Source organism: Mercenaria mercenaria, chromosome 5, assembly GCF_021730395.1.
Source record: "Mercenaria mercenaria strain notata chromosome 5, MADL_Memer_1, whole genome shotgun sequence".
Classification (NCBI taxonomy): Eukaryota; Metazoa; Mollusca; class Bivalvia; order Venerida; family Veneridae; genus Mercenaria; species Mercenaria mercenaria.
In genome coordinates, this window is record NC_069365.1 from 46162527 (window position 1) to 46184173 (window position 21647).

The 21647-nt window shown below is 32.0% G+C and overlaps 1 protein-coding gene across 3 annotated transcripts in view; it reads left to right on the forward strand.

Annotated features, from left to right (window-relative positions):
• Positions 1 to 14280, forward strand: part of LOC123557083 (putative carbonic anhydrase-like protein 1) — a 134856-nt gene extending 120576 nt beyond the window's left edge. For all 3 annotated transcript variants that reach the window (XM_045348309.2, XM_045348308.2, XM_045348307.2), the window contains exons 2-11: positions 3749 to 3799; positions 5743 to 5879; positions 6055 to 6249; positions 8526 to 8621; positions 9008 to 9074; positions 9809 to 9963; positions 10779 to 10913; positions 11598 to 11637; positions 12182 to 12266; positions 12660 to 14280. In XM_045348309.2, coding sequence (XP_045204244.2) covers positions 3749 to 3799; positions 5743 to 5879; positions 6055 to 6249; positions 8526 to 8621; positions 9008 to 9074; positions 9809 to 9963; positions 10779 to 10913; positions 11598 to 11637; positions 12182 to 12207 — 902 coding nt within the window. In that variant the 3' untranslated portion in view covers positions 12208 to 12266; positions 12660 to 14280. The remainder of the gene's footprint in view (positions 1 to 3748; positions 3800 to 5742; positions 5880 to 6054; positions 6250 to 8525; positions 8622 to 9007; positions 9075 to 9808; positions 9964 to 10778; positions 10914 to 11597; positions 11638 to 12181; positions 12267 to 12659) is intronic.
• Positions 14281 to 21647: the final 7367 nt, after the last annotated feature.

Here is a 21647-nt window from a genome sequence, read left to right on the forward strand (position 1 = left end):
TTAAATGTTTATACATTAATCAGATTGCTTGGACTTTTTATGTCATTGTCAGTTTGTAACTGTAACTTACCATCCTGAAACCGCAAAAGAATACATTTATTCCGTTGCGGGATAGGTGAAGCATTTCACGTTTCTACCTGAAGTTTATATAACTTATATAGAACATTTAATAGCTGATAATTGCAATTTGTTTTATATCAGTTTTTAAATATATTTGGTGAATTTTCAAAAAGCACAATATTCATAAACATGCACTTTCTCTTTTAATTCAAGTATTAGTTTTAGAATAATACTGAAAATTGAAATGACGGTATGTTTAAACAAGCAAATATCAATAAACAAGGCCTTTATCAACTGAAGTGTGACTATCACATATCAAAAGGTGAACATTATATTATTGATATGGTCTGTTCAATGTAAATGGACAAGTATGACGGATCAAACGATTGATATATTAGACGAAAATATGAAACAGAGAGCCTTGATTATTTTGTTTTAATGATATTTGTATAGATCAATACAAACATGAAGTACATGAAGTTAAAGTTTTAAAAGTATTCTTAGACTAGCTTTCTCAGTTGCTAGACGTAAAATGTGAATTTATTGATGACATATGCTTTGAAATTTGGGGTCTGTAATGTAATTGGTATAATTAGAAAAACTATTATTTTAGTTGATTCATAAATGGAATAGTGATATAAGACATGAGGGAAAACTTCATGTTGAATTCAAATATATTTTTATTGTTAACAGTCTCTATTCTCAGTTTTGTACCAAAACAGTTTTGTATCAAAACTATTGGTAACAGACTTCAATCGACTACATCAATAAGTGTAAACATTGTGGTTGAAACATATAGTCAGACAAGATATTTACTTCTTAAAATGACCAGGGTGTTTATGTTGTAAAATACAATAACTGTTGTAACACATTCATTATAATTTTCTGATGCTTTCAGTACTTAATTGTATTTAACCTTAATAATAATCCTAGATCATGTACTACATTTAGTGCAAAATTGTTCATGGCAAGTGAATTAACCCGATGTTTAGAAAACACTCGTATATTCCGAACATTTACTTAATTGGGGAATTTGACGGTCAACCGTTCGATTGATTCTTCTTTGTTAATTGCATTATGCTCTGAATTATTGTTTAAGCGCTCTTCGGAAATCCTGAGGTGTCTATATGTTTCCAGGTTTACCTTATAGCACAATTTTAGCAATTCATTATTTTTTATTTTTAACAAGCAAATTAAGTGAATTTACTACCCCGCCGAATAACTAGTTTTGTGAATGAGAAGTTTATATTTTTAAAGATATTTAATTTCCAGATATACACAAGATATGTACGAAAGGCCCGTGCATCAGCTTGTTAATTAACATTTCTGTCCTATCGTGATCTATATTTATTTTAAGTTTCATGAAGATCCATCAATGGATCACTTTGTCTTGTGGGAAGTTATAAATTTCGAAACAATTAAAGCAATAACTCTGCAGTTACCCCATGTATTCGTTACTCAAAATTTCTCATATATAATATGGAAGGCAATATGTGAAAGTATAAACAAGTAATGTTTATTTTATTCAACATAAGTGTGAGTTATACAGAAAGCTGTTCTTGTGAAATAGACGTTAAAAACTGGAATAAATTATACGAGTTTGATATATTGCAACAAAATCACTATGAACATTACTTGATACAACTCTTGGTGAAGAAATGTCAGTTTGGTATCTTCTCCATATAATACTTGTTTTCTAGTTTTAAACATTTAGAACTTTTGTATATATAATACAGTTGATAAAGTTACTATTTATGGCAACGTTAATATCCTGATTAATAGTAATCGTTGTTTTATTGTACCTTTTAAAGTGTTTGGCTGTTTAAATGTGGTAACTTTCAAAGTGTTCTATAATTGTTGCAACATTTAAATAAAAACTATTGACCAAAACCGTGTGATTTGCAACTGGATAAAAAAGAACGCCTATTTTTACATTCAAACTGATGGTTAACCTTTGCTTGCAAACAAGTTTGATGAAATCTGTAAAATAAACGACCACAAAAAATCATTACACTTGAACGCAACTATAAAATGTTTAAACGTTTACCTTTGCACAAACTAGTAGTAAATTTTAAAGATTTAATCGCCTTCCCATATCGTATTTAACTGTAACATGGGAAAAAATCATCAAGGATGTTTGAAAATTTGTTGAATTGTCTTTATTGCAGTTTGAACTAAGTGATTTCAGATTTAGATATATCGTGTAAATTTGCACACTTTTCAAAGATCAGCTGATTGGAAACTCATAATCATTGACATCTTTCATTTATGTCTGAACCCCTTCATCCTGTCATACATCAAAATGAGGAATAGAAGTCATCGGCAATATGAATAACTGTATACTTCATCATTATTGTTATGATTGATGGTTATCATGATTTTATTTCCATACCTCGCTTGAGCGCAAACATGTTGTGTTTTCGTGTTAAGTGGGATGAATAATTTACTAGTGTGATATAATTAACCGTATTCGAATTATATACATTTTAAATCTATATGCATTCAGATCACACATAGCTGCATGTTATGCTAAGTCGCAAAACACGTTTTGTGATTAGTAAAGCAACTAAAGTGTAAATATAAACTGATAAAAATGAAGAAGTCTCCGATCGCTTTTGTTTCAAACGGAGACTACGTTCAGAAAATGAAACAAGTTATTTTAAAAATGGTTTCCATCTTAATTTGTGACATATTCGATAACATATGACAGACGATGTTATTAGTGATAATTGAGAGTAAAGTGTCATGATCATGCAGTTCAAGCATAAATGTGGACAAATATGACCAAAATAGGTATATGTAGTTTTGACATTTTTATTTTTTGGGTGGATGCATCTGCCATGGATGAATGCATTTAACTGGTTACATGTTAGCAAGTTTTATACCTAACTTAGCTACGGCCATCTTATCTTGACGCATAACACGCGTTCCAATATAACGAGGTTTAAATTTTCAAATACACAATTTAGCCAGAGAACACCTGCTTTGGCAAAAGTTAAATTGCATAAAATACCTTGTTGGGTTTGTAATGATACTAAAGTATCTGGTAATTTGTTTCGTCTGATACTATTCTGAAATAAAAGGTAATACTGTGTGTGCTGACTTTGATGCTCAATCACCAGCTTCATAATCTTAAAACTATTCAACTGTTTCAATAGCTTGCAAACAACAACTAAAGTTTTAAATTGTATTTGACATCTATTCTGTACAATTGAAAGACGTCGCACCTGTCTATTTATCAAAGCTTAAATATGTTATTATTTTTCATTTTCAACCCAGTGATTTAGTAAAAGAGACAATCGGTACTTGTCAAAAACTGAAATGTGTGTTTAAACATATAAATTGTTACTTCAAACAACGACAACGGAATTTGATGGAATGGCAGAATCAGATTTAATGTTTGTTAATGATCGAAATATTAAGCAAAAACAAGTATTTAATCGAAATTTAACAGCAACGTGAGGTATAAAGAAATTCTAGAGTACATCGACCGTTTCATCCAGGACGATCATACATCTATTTCTTCTAAAACGTCCATATATTATGGGAGTGGCTTGTGCTATCAAGATATAGGCAGTTAAAACAGTTCTGACCAATAAGAAAGTTTCTTTTTTTTTAAAGTGCGAAAGCGTAAGAGAAAAAAATGTATGGTTATTTTGTAATTTTCTACATTCTATTCTATTTGCAGTGAGTTCAACGGAGCTTTGGGAGGAATGGTGGGGTTACAATGGCGTCTCGGGTAAGATTTTATGTAGCTTTCCGCTTCATTTTTATAAGAAGCGTGCTGATAAACTACTTAATTGCAAGCACCACGTCATGATGAACAATTTAAACAAATGTGCAAGTCTCAAGATGTATACAGATGAAATGAAACATACGTGTGCAAAGACGATATGACGCATGCCTGCAACTTGTGTGTGTTTCGTTAAAAATAAACGTATTTATTGATGTAAAATTGTTAAGTAAGCAAGACCGTCTAACTACATTGTAAATCGACACATTTTATCCAGTACTCGATCCCCTTAACGTTGTAAGATGTTAAACTTTAAAGCATATTGCCAGAATAGTCGGGTAATTATTGCTAAGGTACGTTTGTAATGTCTATCATTTGAAGTCAAGTTCTATCCCTTATCTAATTCATATATTCGTTTGGTTCTAGCTCACTTGTCAAAAAAAAAAAAAAAAAAAAAAAAAAAGAAACCGAATTTTAGCTCACCTGTCGTGCCCGCCCGCTCGCTAGCTCAGTAGGGAGAGCATTGGTCTACAGATGGCGGGGTCGCGAGTTCGATCCCCGGGCGTGGCGTATGTTCTCCGTGACGATTTGATAAAAGATATTGTGTCTGAAATCATTCGTCCTCCACCTCTGATAATTCATGTGTGGAAGTTGACACAGGTTTGTACTGGTACAGAATCCAGGAACACTGGTTTGGTTAACTGCCCGCCGTTACATGACTAAAATACTGTTGAAAAACGGCGTTAAACCCAAAACAAACAAGAACAAATTAGGTCGCCTGTCACGTAGTGAAAAGGTGATCTTTTGTGATCGTCCATCGTCCGTCCGTCAACGTCTGTCCACAATTTCGTGTGAACACGATAGTGTCCATATTTTGCAATCAATTTTAATCAAACGTGTACACAACTTGTATTTGCATAATATCTCGGTTCCTTTCGAAAATTGGCCAGTTCCCATCATGTGTTCTAGAGTTATGGCCCATTAAAGGGCAACAATGTGCTATTGTGCTTTTGCAGCCATAATATAGAAACTTCATTTATGGTTTGATTTGACACGAAATATCTTTAACAACAATAGATCTTAGATTCCATGATGAATCCGTCAGATTTGTTACAGTCCCTGATTGAGCCTTGAAAGAGCCAAAATTTGTTAAGTTTTATCTTGTGTAAACGATAGAAGTGACATTTTACATCCAAGTTTAACCACACTTACATACAACTTAAGTCACAATAAGATCTCAGTTCCTTTCTAAAATCGGCTAGATTCCATCATGGGTTCTAGAGTTACTACCCCTGAAAGTGGCAAAATTTTCTATTTTGGTTCTTTCAGCCATAATTATAGCGGTTTCATTTATTCTTTGATACAAACTTGCACAGAATGTTTATCTCGGTGATCTCTAGACCAAGTTAGAAACTGGTTCATGAGGATCAAAAACTAGGTCACCAGGCCAGATCAAAGTAAAAAATTATTAACACCCTAGAGGCCACATTTAAAACTCTATCTTCATGAAACTTGATCAGAATGTTTATCTTGACGATTCCTAGGCCAAGTTTGAAACTGCGTCATGTGGAGTAAAAACAAGGTCACCCGCTAATAATTTGATCAAAGGAAGAGCTTGTTAACACTAGAAGCCATATTTATGACCCTATCTTCATGAAACTTGGTAAGAATGATTATCTTGATGATTCCTAAGTGCCAAGTTCGAAACTGGGTCATGTTGGGTCAAAAACTAGGTCACCACTCAAATCAAAGAAAAAGCTTGATAACACTGTAGAGGCCATATTATAAACCTAGGTCAGAATTTCTATCCTGATGATTTCAATGCCAAGTTTAACACGTGAGCGATATAGGGTCATCATGACCCTCTCGTTTATAAATATCTGTTGCACCGTTTAAATTTGTATTTTAGCTTTCAAATTGAATAAACGTATACTCTTTTTATACTGCAGGACCTGAATTCTGGGGAACGCATAACAAAAACTGGTCTTTGTGCGGAACAGGAAAATTCCAATCTCCTATTGATATTGACCCTGGCAGACTGATTTTTGACCCAAACCTCACAGCATTGAAATATGATAGGATCGAGGTAAGACTTGCGTTAAAAATGAGTATTTCGGAATATTAAGGAAATTCAGATATATGCATTTTGGTAACAGCGGAGTTCCGTTCCTATTTTTTCAACCGATATTCGCATTGACATTATTGTTGACAAAATTATCTGAAGAAAAAAAAAGAATAAGCTCTGCTTGTATTACTTTCAGATCAATGGTTTATTGGTGAACACAGGGAACGATCTGACATTTGAAATTACAGATACCATAAACAGTTCATCATTTCTTTTCACCGGAGGGCCTCTATCCTACACTTACAGACTGAACCACATAAAAATTCATTTTGGATCGTATGATGAAATTGGTTCTGAACATACAATCTCTGGCAAGCAATTTCCTGTTGAGGTATACACTCTAAATTTTGATTTAACTTTTGACTTACTGTGTTTATTTTTAAAGAAAAGGGGTGTGATTTAAGACTAATGTTGATTTCCGAAATATTATGCATCCATTTGAATGTTCAGACCTTGCTCACCTCAAATTCCGGCTATTTCGGAAACAAGTCCCGTAAAAAAACACGTGCACAAAATAACTTTTTAAGTCGAATTTCGGTTATTTCGAAGTAAATAGCCTAATCCAATGGAATTTGAGATACCGAGTTTCAGCTGCATTGGTTCCAAATTCATGATAAAATTTTGACAGAGTTTTGCCATTTGAGCCGCACCATGAGAAAACCAACATAGTGCATCCGCACAGTCTGGTCAGGATCCATGCTGTTCGCTAACGGTTTCTCTAATTACAATAGGTTTTGAAAGCGAACAGCATGGATCCTGACCAGACTGCACGGATGCGCAGGCTGGTCTGGATCCATGCTGGTTACAAAAGCACTACGTTGTTTTTCTCATGGTGCGGCTCATTTGGAATTATAATTTTGTTTAAAATGTTTTAGAATTTGAAAAATTGAAGGAGGATTAGTCTTATACAAAGTGTCTTATTCTTTAGTCATGTCTAGAAACATTTTGTCGTTTATCGCTGGCTCACATATTAACTCACCCCTGAATTTATTAAAAGTTCTAGCCGGTTTGAAAACATTAAAGGATACAAAAGATACAGTTCAGCTGGAATATAGTTGTTACTTTTTCTGCGTTTAAATTATTGAAGCCTTTTTCGGAAACTCCATTCGTGGACTCCGATAAATCACAAAAATTGATAACATGTCTGTCTCCTAGCCCTGTATTTTAAAGCATGTATCGAGTGTAATTCAATACTAAAATTATATTTAGAGAAGTTTAAAATAACGAAAGATAATAAAAATATGATAATACGTTAAGCCTGCGCAGTAAAACTTTGTAACAAATTTTTAAGTAATCCTTTAAATTTGTGGGAATAGGTTAATGGGTCCTTGAAAATTTGCATCGGTCTTTGTTTTGTATATGTATTTCGTCTAACGAATATTTTTAATGGAACACATAATTGTATAAATATGTAGTACAACTTATTTCCTAGCTAATTGTTTATAGGGTGTCGGGAAAATAAAGGAAAATGCGGTTACTGAAAAATGATTTTAAACGTGCAAGTATTTTCTGATTCTGTCATACATTTATTTTGTGAATATTTTGTCATATCTAAATATAAGACATGACTGCATTCTGTTGTTCCAAAGGTTATGCTAAAGATTTCGTCAAGTTGAATAATACAGTGAAGCCACTTAATCATAGGTTAATCCATCTGATGCAAATTTAACGGGCCTATCAGTGACATACAACCCATGCCAATAGAATTTTCGTCTTCATGAGTACGAAGTGTGGTTACACCTTTTTTTACATTAAACTTTCCACTCGCCCTCTGTCTGAGTTATGTTCCAAACATGAAAAGATATAAAATTGGCCTTCATTTATTGCCTGTTTTTATAGTCTTAAGAAGTTTATAACTTCGAAGTATGCTTTTAGCACCTCATTAAAGGTAGCGGCGAGACAGTAAATATATAGTTTCCCATATGATATGTGTAACAGACACAATTATATAGAATTATGATATTTTATTACCACTGTATGGCATTTAGAAGAGCACATGACCAAAGCGATGTAGAGTTTCAAAGGAAATTTGTTCTGTTTGAATGATGCTTTGAAATTGTTATTTCTTTCGATCACGATGAACTCTTTCGAAATGTAATTTAAATATCGTGGTATCTAAATTATCATTTAAGAATGCATTGAATTTATATACAGTTTTAAATATTTCCGCGAATAAATATGTTCTTCTTGCAATGCTTAATTGTGGCGAGAGTACTTTGACAAGCAAACGCATTGGCAGTTTAAACAACATCGCATGTATACGCAAGTAGGAACATTCAACAGGGAAAGCTACGCTCCTAAAACGCAGTCTCTCCATACCGCAAACCACAGCAGCGCAAACTCAAATACCCACATGGAAAGTGCCGACTTAGCAGTTTTGATTAGACATACAATGACTAATATTTATCCTTGTCATTCTTGACATAACAAGTATATCAATGTCAACAATATTTTTCACATAAATCGCTTAGTTACGATGAAAATTTCTAGGCGTATAACGACGCAAAATTGTCTGGAGGGTGGTACAGCGATAAAAAAAGACTAATTTTTGAGTTTTCAATTTGAAACTTGTTGAATGTTACTCGTATAATGGTGCTTTTGTTACAGTTTCAGATAATAGGATACAATGTAGATTTGTACAGAAATTTTAACGAGGCTTCAATGGCAACGCACGGATTAGCTGTAATTACAGTGCTCGGAACCGTAAGCACAAACTTGTCTGTTTTAGTCTAAAATTTGTTTCCTTGTTATACTGATCTAAACCTTGATGACATTTCGACCTGTGAAATTATCAAGGTAAATATAAAAATTTGTGCAACATTTATCAGATATACGATAATCTAGTAATCAAAAAAGAAATTTAGCGTCATTATATAATAATGGTATGGAAATGAAAGTATCTAAATCTATCGCATGTTCCAGGAACAAAACATTTCGCTTTAGTAATGTAATGTTAAAAATGTTTGTTAGTCACTGATCTAGAAATGTTTAGTAATAAAATATTAACACATGAAATATTTACAAGAAACGATACAGATGATGAAAACCTTCTATGTGTATTGTAAAATATATATTTTCGTTCATTTTAGATTGATGATATGACCAATTTTGAATTTGATAAAATTTTAACCGCTGCTAAACACGTCCGATACAGAGGTGAGTTGGTGTAGTTTAATTAGCGAAGCAAATTAAGATACAGAACATAAATGTATATTTAACGGCCCAAGTTGAATTTGAGTTTGATCTGTGAAACGAAACGGTGAAAGGCAATAATGACCATTACGAAGGCAAAAAGGATGGAGAAATTGCCATAAAGGCATTGAATATTATTCTTTTCACTTTGCTCTGCAATTCAATATGATAATACACGAATAGTAAATGCACATATTAATTCAAACTATTAAAATTTTCACGGTGCAGTCCATTCAAATGTGAAATAAACAGTCTACTTAGATGTTAATGTGTTATATATTTGTAACGTTTCTGGAATAATCACAGTACAAAAATGAAGACTTAATATTATATAAATTATTCTTATTTTGTCTCTCTTAATATCTTATGTAGAGTTGATAAACACGTTGAACTTGGAAAACACTGACATCATTTTTCAGGTGGAACAAATTTTTAAAATTTCCTGTAAATGATCTGCATGCCTTTTTTCCTACCATTTTAAAAGATACATATAAATGAGGCACAGATAGTTCAAATGCACATGTAATTGACGTGAACGGTATAGAGCATATTCGGTTCCTTTCTGTTTTAATAGCATGAAGCAATAAATATCACTGACAAGAGTAAAGACAATAAATTTTGAAGCAGTACTAGAATGTTTCATATTCTTGTAATTTATATTCAGCGAAATGGTAAAATATCCCATCAATCTATTGTAGGTCTAAAATATGCCATTAATGGTTTTGCCATCACGGATATTATACCGCCATCAGGACTATACATAACATACGAAGGTTCCCTTACTCAACCTAGTTGCCAGGAAACAGTTACATGGATAATAATCAACAAACCTTTAAGAATCACAAAACATCAGGTAATTACTTGTTTCAACTTTGTATGTAATGAAAAACCAACTTTCTAATGTTGTTTTTTTTTGTCATTTGAGCACTGTTTGGAAAACGTATGTAAGAAATTTCTTTCGAAGCATAGAACATAATCAAGATAATCAGGATACTCGGATCGATTGAGGCTGTTAATGAGAGGCAATGAAATGTGCAAGACCATTATGCCCATTAAACAAGTATTAGGGGACATTATATGACCGCCTTTATATTTGTGCCCTTCTATTAAATTTTGGTTTCAGTTTCTTTATTTTATAATTAAGAAATGATAATTTCCCAAGCGTAGTTTATCGTAGAATAACCCGAGTTTTGAGTTCTTATGCGTAAGAATATATCACGAAGGCCGTAGGCCTGAGTGATATATTGTTTCGCATAAGAATGAAAAACTCGGGTTATTCTGTGATAAATCACACTTCGGAACTTATTATTTCGATTCTAACACGACATACTAGTATCAACAGTATTAGAAAAAAATAGTAACTACTTTTCACGACCGCGCTACGCACCTGGATCGGATGACGTCATTGCACGCGAGTGGTATATTGCAGAATAACCCGAGATAGATTTTGCTCTACATGTATGTAGGTTATTTGCAGATCGTATTAGAATTTGAATTTAAAAAGTAAACAGACATTTTATGTACATTGTTGGTTATACGAGTTAACAAATAATTGAGGGGGACTTACTGCCAAACAATCAATTTGAAACTGAAACATAATTCCAATGCTCGAACCTACTTTTAGATTTAGTGTATATATTTACACATGCTACTATTCTATCTTTACAGATAGCTGCATTACGTGATTTAAATCGTTGGAGTCAAAATCAACCAGACAAAGGACCATTGGTTTCCAATAACTTTAGGCCACCGCAGTCTTTGAATCGGCGGCCAGTTCGAACAAATATTAGCCCATATGTTGAGGTACATGTAATTAAGTTATATTTTAGTTATGCAGTCTGATTGACCAGTCTGAAAAGTGACTGCGTAATTTCATTTATATTTTATTTTGTACTTCCATGAAAAAGTTTGTTCACACTTCACAAAGCATGTATACATGCATTGAGAAAATGAAAAGAAATAATTCACAATAAGTGAAGACTTACTAATGTCTGATATATATTTAAGCCAATCGTCGTGACTAAACATTGGCCAACCACGAATATATATATTACCCAAATACCCAAATAGCAACTTTTTGAATATCTTATTACATCACTTAGAAAAACAAATGGGGACCTCATCTTCAACAAACATATTAACTATCTGTCTGTTGCGAGGTGTTGTAATCGAATTTTTAACTGTTCTTTGTACGTTTTGCTCACAGGCATAACTATTTTCAGATTGTGATAAATACTAACTGTACTTAGCGAAACTTATTCGGAAGGAATTTACACATTCTAATTACATTAGAAATAGTCATCAAAATGGGAACAATCGATAAAATTGTATGAAGTACATTGTAAATGTGGCGTGTTACATGTGTGCTTTAGAGGTACAAGTGCTATATACTACTACTTACCAAGTTACAGTTTCTGAATCGAAATGCGTTAGGAAATTCATAAAACGTATTCTTATTGAATTTGTATGTTTTATGTTTTGTTTCAGAGTGAAGAATGTGCAATTAAGATAACAAAATCATATAAAGGTAAAAATAATCATTTATTTAGCTTGTCTAAGTTCTAGTATTTAAGGACGTTTCACCAAAAATTTCATAATATAATTTGACTTTTAATTTGTTGCATTAGATATTTTATTCCATGATTTTCTTTTTTGTCGTGTTGGGCGACCTGTGAAGTTTCCACTTTTTTCTATTTTAGCAGCATTGTTAAATTCTTTATATTACTGTCTATAAACATGTAACTAGTAGCATTAGTATTTTTTTTAAAAAAGAGATACAAATGTAATAATGATACTCCAGATGTTCTATGAAACATTATTTAAGTGGAAAATAAAATGCAAGAGGCACGCCTTAGATGCAAATTGAATGTTGTGGACGAAAAAAACCCGCAGGAGTCGCCCATGCCAGAACAAATATTTGGAGGTGCAAATACCATCTAAAGTAAAACGACACCGTTAGAGTGGTCGTGGGTTTCGATAATCAAAGAAACACTAGGTTTGAAATGTAACTGAGAAGACGAAAATCTCTATATCAGATATGCTTGAAATATAATTAGAATACTTTTTTCCAGTCAACAGACGTTTGATCGGGTTATGACAAAGTAGAAATTTAGTCAAGTGCCTCCGTGTGTGCTGCTTTTACATACCATGTCATAGGTAAGTTTAAATAACACTCCAGAAAAAAATAGATAATGTATGACAGTACGTAGTGAAAAGCATTCCGATTAAAAACAAATTTGGATTTGATATCATTTTTGTTGCAGTTACATCGTTTGCAAAGGAATATGAACAAATTGTAAATAACGATATTACTGTGACTTTAAATGAGGTTTTACAAAACACTAAATATGTTTTGTCGACAGTCATATATGTTTGATAAGACAGTAGATATATAATTAATATAATTTTCCATGAATACAGCTAAGATAACGTACAATTTTATTTCCGATCGCTCATATGACGATGCCATTTATCACTTGTATCAAATATGTGTTTCTGTTCTGGTCTCCTTTTACATTCATATAATTAGCGTATTTCTTTTCTTTGCAGGATCTTCGTATGGTGCTTAGTGAGTTTTCAAATTAGTTAAACTGCTGTGTATACAAACATGTTGATCAGTATTATAGGCATGTGTGTGGGATGTGGAAAGACGAATTTTATTCAAGCGAACGCGTGTGATATAGTGCCATACATTAGTTGAATATGTTACACATTAAATTGTACCTTTATCTCAGCAAATGTAATTAGGTCTATAGTAGAGAGGGAACAAAGTGTAGAAGGTATACTGTTAGTGCTATGCAATGTGAAATAATGCGCTTTGATTGTGCACATAGATACATGAGTCTTCTTAACTGAGGAGCGTATGCAGCTTCATGTTATATTAATTAATTAATTAGTATTAATTAATGCAGCTGAATAGAACAAGCATACTGTGAAACGAGACATACAAAACAGCCCATCAAATAACAGACGAAGAAAAAGAGCGTTAACAACGCCATAGAGAGCCGTTAGCAAAATATAGCATTCTGATGCTATGTTACAAAACTGAACTTCTAACTAAATGTGTATATAAAAAAAATAATAGAAAACAGAAAACAGTGATCAAAGATGTGATTCATTTAAAGATATGTCAGGAGTGCTGTTATTTTAAATTATAACGTTAATATCTTTTTTAGTAATTGCGATAAATTGCAAAACATTTTCTTTTCCTGGGTGTTACTTAGAAAACTTCAAACGTTTTAATTTATTGAAGTTGAAGAAATAATTTTGTTCGTGTTATTGTTGACGTTAACTGTCTGAAAATTCAAATTTATCACGGAACAGAAGTAGTGTTTGTTTGCTTTGTTGTATTGTTTCTGTTCATTATAAATTGAAACATGATCGTTCTATGCATACCTATCATTTCAACTTCCTTTTCACAATGACAGTGTTGAACATAATAAGCGGCCGTGCAATTCAATCGAACTACAGTCGAACAAAATCATATAAGTGTATATAGGCAACATTTAGTAAAGCTGTTGCAAACGAATGTTGGTATTACGATCAATAAATATCTTTTAAATGAATTCATGCTATATGTATCAAACTGCTCAATCTTAATTTGTACAAAGTCGCTAGTGTTTTGATAAACTTCTGACATTCACATACTACCTTTGTTATTTAAGCGTACGTTTCTTCGTTATGGATTATGGATTTAGACCATTCTGTTGAAAAGAGTACAAGTATAGCAAATGTGTTCACCGATTAGTCAATTTTAATAATTACAGAGGTATGTTAATATAACTAAGAAACAAGCTTAGAAAATAAAATTGAAGAGCGAGTTCCGCATTGCTGCGAATAAAGCAGAAATTGATACCTATATATTTTTATGATGACACAAACATGTCTTTTTTATGTTTATGGATTGGTAATTTAAAAGATATGCTGTCAACTAATTGCAATTGGTTGTGTGGTTTTAATGGTCAAAGTATGCACTTGCTGCCAAATTGAATGGTATCAAGAAATTGTGATATAAATTACCAGAATAGAAGCATGCTCTTTGCGGTTAATGTGTATTGCCATTTTACATGTAACATCTAGTTTTTCGCAATTTCATAGGGACTTCAAATGCCGCTTTCAAACAATCGTCATTCTGTGTGACTTTGAAATATGTAACAAATAAAAGTACAAAACAGTGTTTTGTTTTAATCTATTGTTGTGTTTGTATTTGTGTGCCATGTAAAGGAAATAATTCATCTTTTTAAAGAATGTGATGAAATAACATCTTCATTTTAATATTATTTGTGATTTTATTTCATACATATGTAATATAAAATATTTTACGAAAAAAAAAGATAAAAACGTCGTTATTTTACTGGTGTTAAGGGAAGCTCCACGGTAAATGGAACAGAATCTAAAACAAACGATGACTGTCACACCCAATTTTCTTTCAAGGATTCGACCGTGAAATTTTTTATGTTTGTCTAAATTTATTAAAAATACTGGCTGACAAAAACCGTCTTTTTGCGAAATTTCGGGCGAAACTCTGCTTCAGTTTTATGTGTTTTGCCTTCATGTTAATATGTTATGTTATGACGTTGAGCTGTATGCCAATATAAAAACTACTGTTCCTTTCTATTCTGTTCATAAGTCCGTCTTTCACCTCTAACGTGATGTGAAAATAAACTTAAGAATGAGAGATAACTTTAATCTGTGAACATTTTATAGTAATACAGTCAACTTTAAGTATATGGAAAATATGAAACACAATCTTCTATGCTATACAACGTCAGTAATATAAACTCAATCATTTGAAATGTAAAAGCGCTTTTGAAAATAATGGTCATTTATTATTGAAGTTTCAGTCTTTACTGTAACCTTTCACTTTTAATAAATCACCTGGGACACAATGATCCTCAGTCTTACTTAAGCAACTCTCTCTTCAACAAATATAATTGGTGTTATATTTTTGTATTAGTTTGTGAATATTTCAGCTGTACTACGAGCGTAAGAAAGGTTAGATCTAAGTACCATCAACAGATTTAGCTTTCAGACATCTTCCTCTGATTGCTCCAAATGTGTCTTACATGTATCAGCATTTAGGTCTATCAAGGCATTTTAAAAGCTTAAATATGATAAATTGATAGTGGAATATTTAAAGATGTCAAACGGAAATAAATCATAGAAGTTTATTAAATATGGTTTGCATTATTCAGGCAATAAAATGAATTTGCCTAGATGATCGGATTACTGTTAACAGATACACCGTCGTTTTTCCTTTCAAATGTTTAAAAAAACGGCATTTGAAAGAGTTTTATTGTCATGTTAAATAAAATAATGCCCTAGTTTTTGTAGTCTATAGTTTATTCAATTCAATAAAATGTATAATCACTGATGCGTTTTAACTACACAATCATGTTCAGAAACATGCACGATTAAACCAATCAGTAGATTATCACATGACAACTCTTAAATATATTCCTGTCTGGCACATTGTTTTCTCTATTTGCATCTAACAGCGCCATGTTCTGACGATACTACTAAACAAGACAAACCAAACAGCTGTGCACAGCTGGGAATAGACATTATTTCAGCTGAATGTGTTCTAAAACGATGCATTATCCCTATGAGGTTTCCTTCTATTTATATATATATACACTTAGCAACAACCGTTTACTGATTGGTATTTATTTCCTTGCAAGAGAATTGCATTTAATGACATTAGCCTTGTCTCGCCTGTAATAAAACTTTGGATTAATACCAAATTCTCAGTATCGGAAATGGTATACGATAAATAAAAAATGGAAAACAGGGTAAAACGTTGTCGCTTAAAATATTTGAAGTCACTACGTCATCATAACCATGACTACGATATAAATCGGACATTGACTTTACTTGTACATTATTGTCTAAGTTACGTGTGGACAGTAAAATTAATGAAAATTTAGCGATGGATATTTATGTTATTGTTAAATGGTACCACTGTGTCAGTATCTTCTTTTGTAATTTAACATGTATCATTTTGATAGGAGTTACACAAATATCTTAATTTTCAGAGTTTGCTACAATTATCAACGTGTCCGTGCAACATACAAAACAATTGTTGTTGTTGTTGTTTTCATCAGTATTTCAGACAACGGCGGGCAGAAAACTAAACGACTGTTCCTGGATTCTGTACCATTACCGACCTGTTTCCTACATATTTCATCAATGCGTTTCGGAGAACGTACGAATAGCTCGGGATCGAACCCATGATCTCGAGATCCGTAGATTTGTGCTCTACATTCTTTGCTTAGCGGGTCGTTATACATAAAACTTACTCGAATCATAACAATATACAATTTCACATTACTAGTGCATTCAATTATAAGTAAATGTGGTATTATAATTTTATATCCTATTAATGCCTGCACTTCATTTGTCGTTGTGAAATCGTCAGTACTTCAGATTTAATGTGTCTTGTGGAAAAGGTACAGATTGAAGCATTAAATCGCGTTTTGTCCAAATTTATAATTCTTTATTACCGAAAACTAGAGAAAGTATGAAAATATTTGTGGGGTATTCAGTTGTGAATTTTGTTATTATTTTTTATTACAGACGCGGCAAAACGTATCCTATAATTTCATATAATATAATTGCTCAGATTGCACATCAAATTATTTGCTTCGAGTCAGAATCAATGATTTAAATCTGCCACAGACATGACTCACAATCTTGTACATGTTTGTATTACCATTTCTACCCAATAAAGGAATTTAAATGCAGTTTACCTTAAAGCGTTTGTCTTTATATTACCAATAAATATGTCACAATGTTCAGATATAGACAAAACATTTTCTTTACAGACTTAACCGTCTTTTTTTCATCCTGAATATTCCCGAAACTACAAACCAGTATTATTTTGTCAATAACTCAACAATCCCACGTGGTATAAGAAAGAGTAGGTTCAATCTAATTACTATTATCATTTTCGGCGCAACCAAAAGGTCAATAAGAAAGCTTTCTCTTATTGACCCAAGTATTGCCCTTTGTGATGTTTTACCAAACTACATGTAGTTAATCATAATACAGTCCCTTTATTAATAATAATATAAACACAATATTCTAACTTAAATTGAACAGAAAATGTCCTCTTTTTCGTGCACAAAATAGTCTACCGAAGTGTGTTGAATGATATCATCTTATGTCAAATGCGTTTTTGTATCAGGCCGTTATCGTATTGCTTGTAATAACAAGCATCTGGTTACTGTGTGTTTTTGTATCAATATGCTAGCATGCGTTGTCAGTTGAAGGTTACTATTATTATGATTATAATACTATCCTTACTGAGGATCTTCTGAAGTGATTTTCAAAGAAACAGTCAAAGCGATAGTGTGCTCTTTTTTATTCCGAAGAAATGAAAAGTAAACAGACATTATTGTTGTTTGTTAGAAATACTTTCCTGTGGAGTCAACAACTGGACTATGATACACTACATGAGAACACAATAACGTGTGCCAATATCTGATGGAATCCCGAACAATGATTTTTGATTTTTGAAGTGTTTTTTGGCGATTAAAGATATGAACATTAACAAGAACAAGAAAAGGTAGTATATTGTAGCATTTATTGATGAATGATAACATAACTGCATTCGCACAATACAACCTATGATAAGATCCTTTTAAATGAAAAATTGTAGCCAAGCTCAATAACAGCAGACTTGATGCTATAGTCTGTTCATGAGAGGTAGTGCCCTTCAAGTCCCCTAGCACCGGCTAATCAAGTATGACATGTATTCCACACTCCACTATTACATGTACGTTAGAATGATACTTTAGTCTCAGATATGACAATCAATTTGAAATAAGATGAAGCATTAATACTTATTATATAATAAATACTTCATATAAGAAATCTTTCAAAAAGATACATTAATTACTAGTAACCACTTTATTTAAGAAATAATTTATAGTAAAAGAGTGTTTAAACACTATTTGTGCACGATGGGCGGTTATACGTCGGGCGTAATAATTTTACGAGGGCGCAGCCTGAGTGAAATTATTTGTACGACGTTTTACCGCAACAAAACAAAAACATTACATCACCGCACGTTAACGTGACGTCATTCTAGCGTATGTGTGTTTTAACAGAGACAAGCATATTAGAATATGTGATATTATACATTAAAGGATTAAATCATGCATTACATTTCAGTACACATATCAAAAGTCTCGAGAAACCTTGAGAATCATAAAATATTTAATGAATGGCAAATATGTACACTTGTTTCAGTTGATTAATCTGTAAATCTCCTGTCCAGTGCAAATTGTCTACGACTAAGCTCTACTAAAGCTTTGCTGGAAGAAATATTTGCTCCTCCGGTGTTCGCTATTTTACACTATCTACCAGGAAATACGTTTTGATTGAATTCATTAAAATGTAATATATTGCTTTCTTTAAACGTGATGTAACGTCATGAATTGCTTTTATGGCATTTTAAAATTTATTTAATAGCGTGCACATCGCTCAAGCTAAAACATAATTACAACCGTTCCTAGAGAATCAGATTACTGGTAACTGATGAATATGTTCCTAAATTAAACCTTCGACATTCAAAGTTAAGTTTAATATACAAATGACGTTTGAAAATAAAAAAAAAAAAATATCTCTGACGTCATTCGCCTATTTGAATTTCTTCCTTCATCAAGTTTAAGATAAATTACTTATCTATTTTTATAGGTGCATGAATAAATAAAACAATTCATTTTGTTCGATAAATCTGTTAAATCTTAGAAAAGACAAAACTGGACCAAATATTTTCTGCAGTTGTGCATGGATTCATGCATATATGCTTATCGGTATTTACTTCTTTGCATCATCATTGACACAATTGTTCAATGAAAGCAAGCCGTTCGTGAAAAACATTTCCTGTCTTAAACGGAAAACCTTATTTAACACCACATCAAGACATTGTACATGACAAGGGAAATTATTGAGCAGTCTTTATTGATTAGTTTCATTTAAAAAAGCATGGTTGGAAGTTACATAGAACCCTGACGGTAATCTGAAAAATGCATGCCTTTAATACTACTAGATAATGATTCTGATTCAATACAAGTTCAAAAGAATTAAGGATGGATAAGTATTCGACGTATGATGACTCGCATAAGAAAAAGAGTATGTAAACGAAGAAAATCTAAGCATGGTAATGGTTATATACGAACCCAAATCGAATATACATCATCTGAGAGTTTTTTTATATTTTATGCAAAAACATGTAGATAAATTACTTTTCGTCTCACGTCTGTTTAACGTTCTGTTATAAACGGCACATACCTTTCACTTTTCATTTCAATTAGGTGAAAACACCGATACCATTGCGTCGATTTTCATCCGTATTGAAAGGAACTTTTGTTTGATATTTTATCAAGTCAATGTGTTTATATGTATTTTTATTTCCTGATAAATGGAATCATATGTCATCAGTTCAATATTGTAAGAATTATACTTCATTTGTATCTTCATATTTCTGTCTGTCTGAAGCATTCTTGAATCGTTATTGAAGTTACAGTTTAACTCGCGCATAATTTTATGATAAACAGTAAATTTTAAAGTAATTAAAATTCAATTATGCAAAAATGGACACAGAATAAAAAAAACTTTTGCATTTAATATAAACCAGACTGAGACAATACCAAACACATTTCAGCCAATATAAGCTTAAATAAGTAAAGAAATACACCGCTCAAAAAGATTAGAAAAAGCTATCTGACACTTGATAATAGTATTTCTGACTCTTTTGCAAGAAATATCACCATTCTTGTTTACTTCTTATGGTAAATCAAGCATTAAGTACAATGTACAACTAAACTATTGACTATGATGTAAGTATAATTTATTCAGTTAAACATACCATATAAAATCAGTATTTAAAGCAGAAGTGTATCTGTGGTCAAACCTAAATCACTTATGTCCTGTTCAATAAAAAGACTAAAGGATTTTCAGGTGGAAGTCAAAACTTAAATGTGCACATATGCAGTAATTCTTTGTAAATGGTTTCTACTGTTGAAGAGCAAAAGTTTTTTTCAATTTATAATTAATATTTTATCATGGTTCCCAGGGACGTTCAGTATGTTCAGTAAGCATTATTTAGCAATGATTAGTAAAAGTAATTCTTCTTTGTATACATATGATTAACATAACTAAATTTGAAAGGAATCATACTTATTTGATTTATCATAAGCATCATCATAACTATCTTAAATTAAATACGGCTCCTTATGGTGCAACTCTAGGTGATTGACCATTATATTATTACATTTACAACAAGCTATACACTTTAGAGAGTAGTATAACATGACTGTAGATATGTCATACAACTAAATGTTTTCAGTCCCATATCGTTTTCCGTTTCAGAAACTGTTTAGAAACGTTTTAGTATTTACCGAAATATAGAGTTTGAAAAGTAGTTCACGTTTACATACTAACAATATTACCACTACGGCTTTCTTTCCATACCCAACAAAAAACATTTATAAATTATTCTGTTTATACTATCTTGTTGATGGAACTACGCTTCAGTGTATTGATACTTGGAGACAGACTCTATCAAGCAGACGTATCCGTATTGATCGAATTGATTTTAACTCAAAACGGTCTTTGAATCGATAAGGTAAATGTAATATATCTTGACACCATCTCTGATTACAAACCATGTAATCAAATTGCGAGAAACGATATTTGACAGGGTCAGATTTTATTCACTTGCCTTAGAGGCCCGCCACAATTCAGTATCTTGCTTATTCCACACGTAAACTTCATGAAAGCAATACGGATAAATTAAATACAGTTATAATAGAGCTATTTTACAGTGTTACAAGTGTCCAATATAAAACCCTTTATAAGTAATTGTATTGTCACTGCATTTTCTGAAAACTGTTTTTAGATTTTTTGTAAGTCAATCTTTTAAAAGTGTATTTTAAAATCTAATAAAAATGGTTAATTACATTTTACGGAAGAAACAAAGTGTGGTCCAAACTTAACAAAATACATCAGGTGCTGTTCATACTACTAGTGACATTAGTTCGATAAAACATTTGGATAGTAAACAAATACGTCTTGGCCTCAAAAATGCAACTGTAAAAACATAGTCAAGTTAGATACATAATGAACTGTATTCCTAAAATTTTCGAAGGATTGTCGATATATTGTTCTCATCAACTTTTCGAGCATAATAATCATAATGTTGATAGTCAATATTAATAAATTTTATTTTAAACATGTAAAACAAGATATTGGAGAAACACGTTTTCAGAAATGCGACATGATCATATCAAAGTACGAATAAACAAATCAATATATATCAACAGTTCAATCGGGTCAATTATGTCAACCCGTATAACAGGCTCGTACAGTTAACATTAGCAACATAAAACTAATTTAAAAACATAGTATTATTTCACAGTTCCCGTAGATGGTTCATTTTTGTAAGGTTTTGTGTGGAATTCATTAAACTGAAATGATCTGCTCTATAACCGATGTACACAGACAAGCATTAGGGATCAAAATACCTCATTT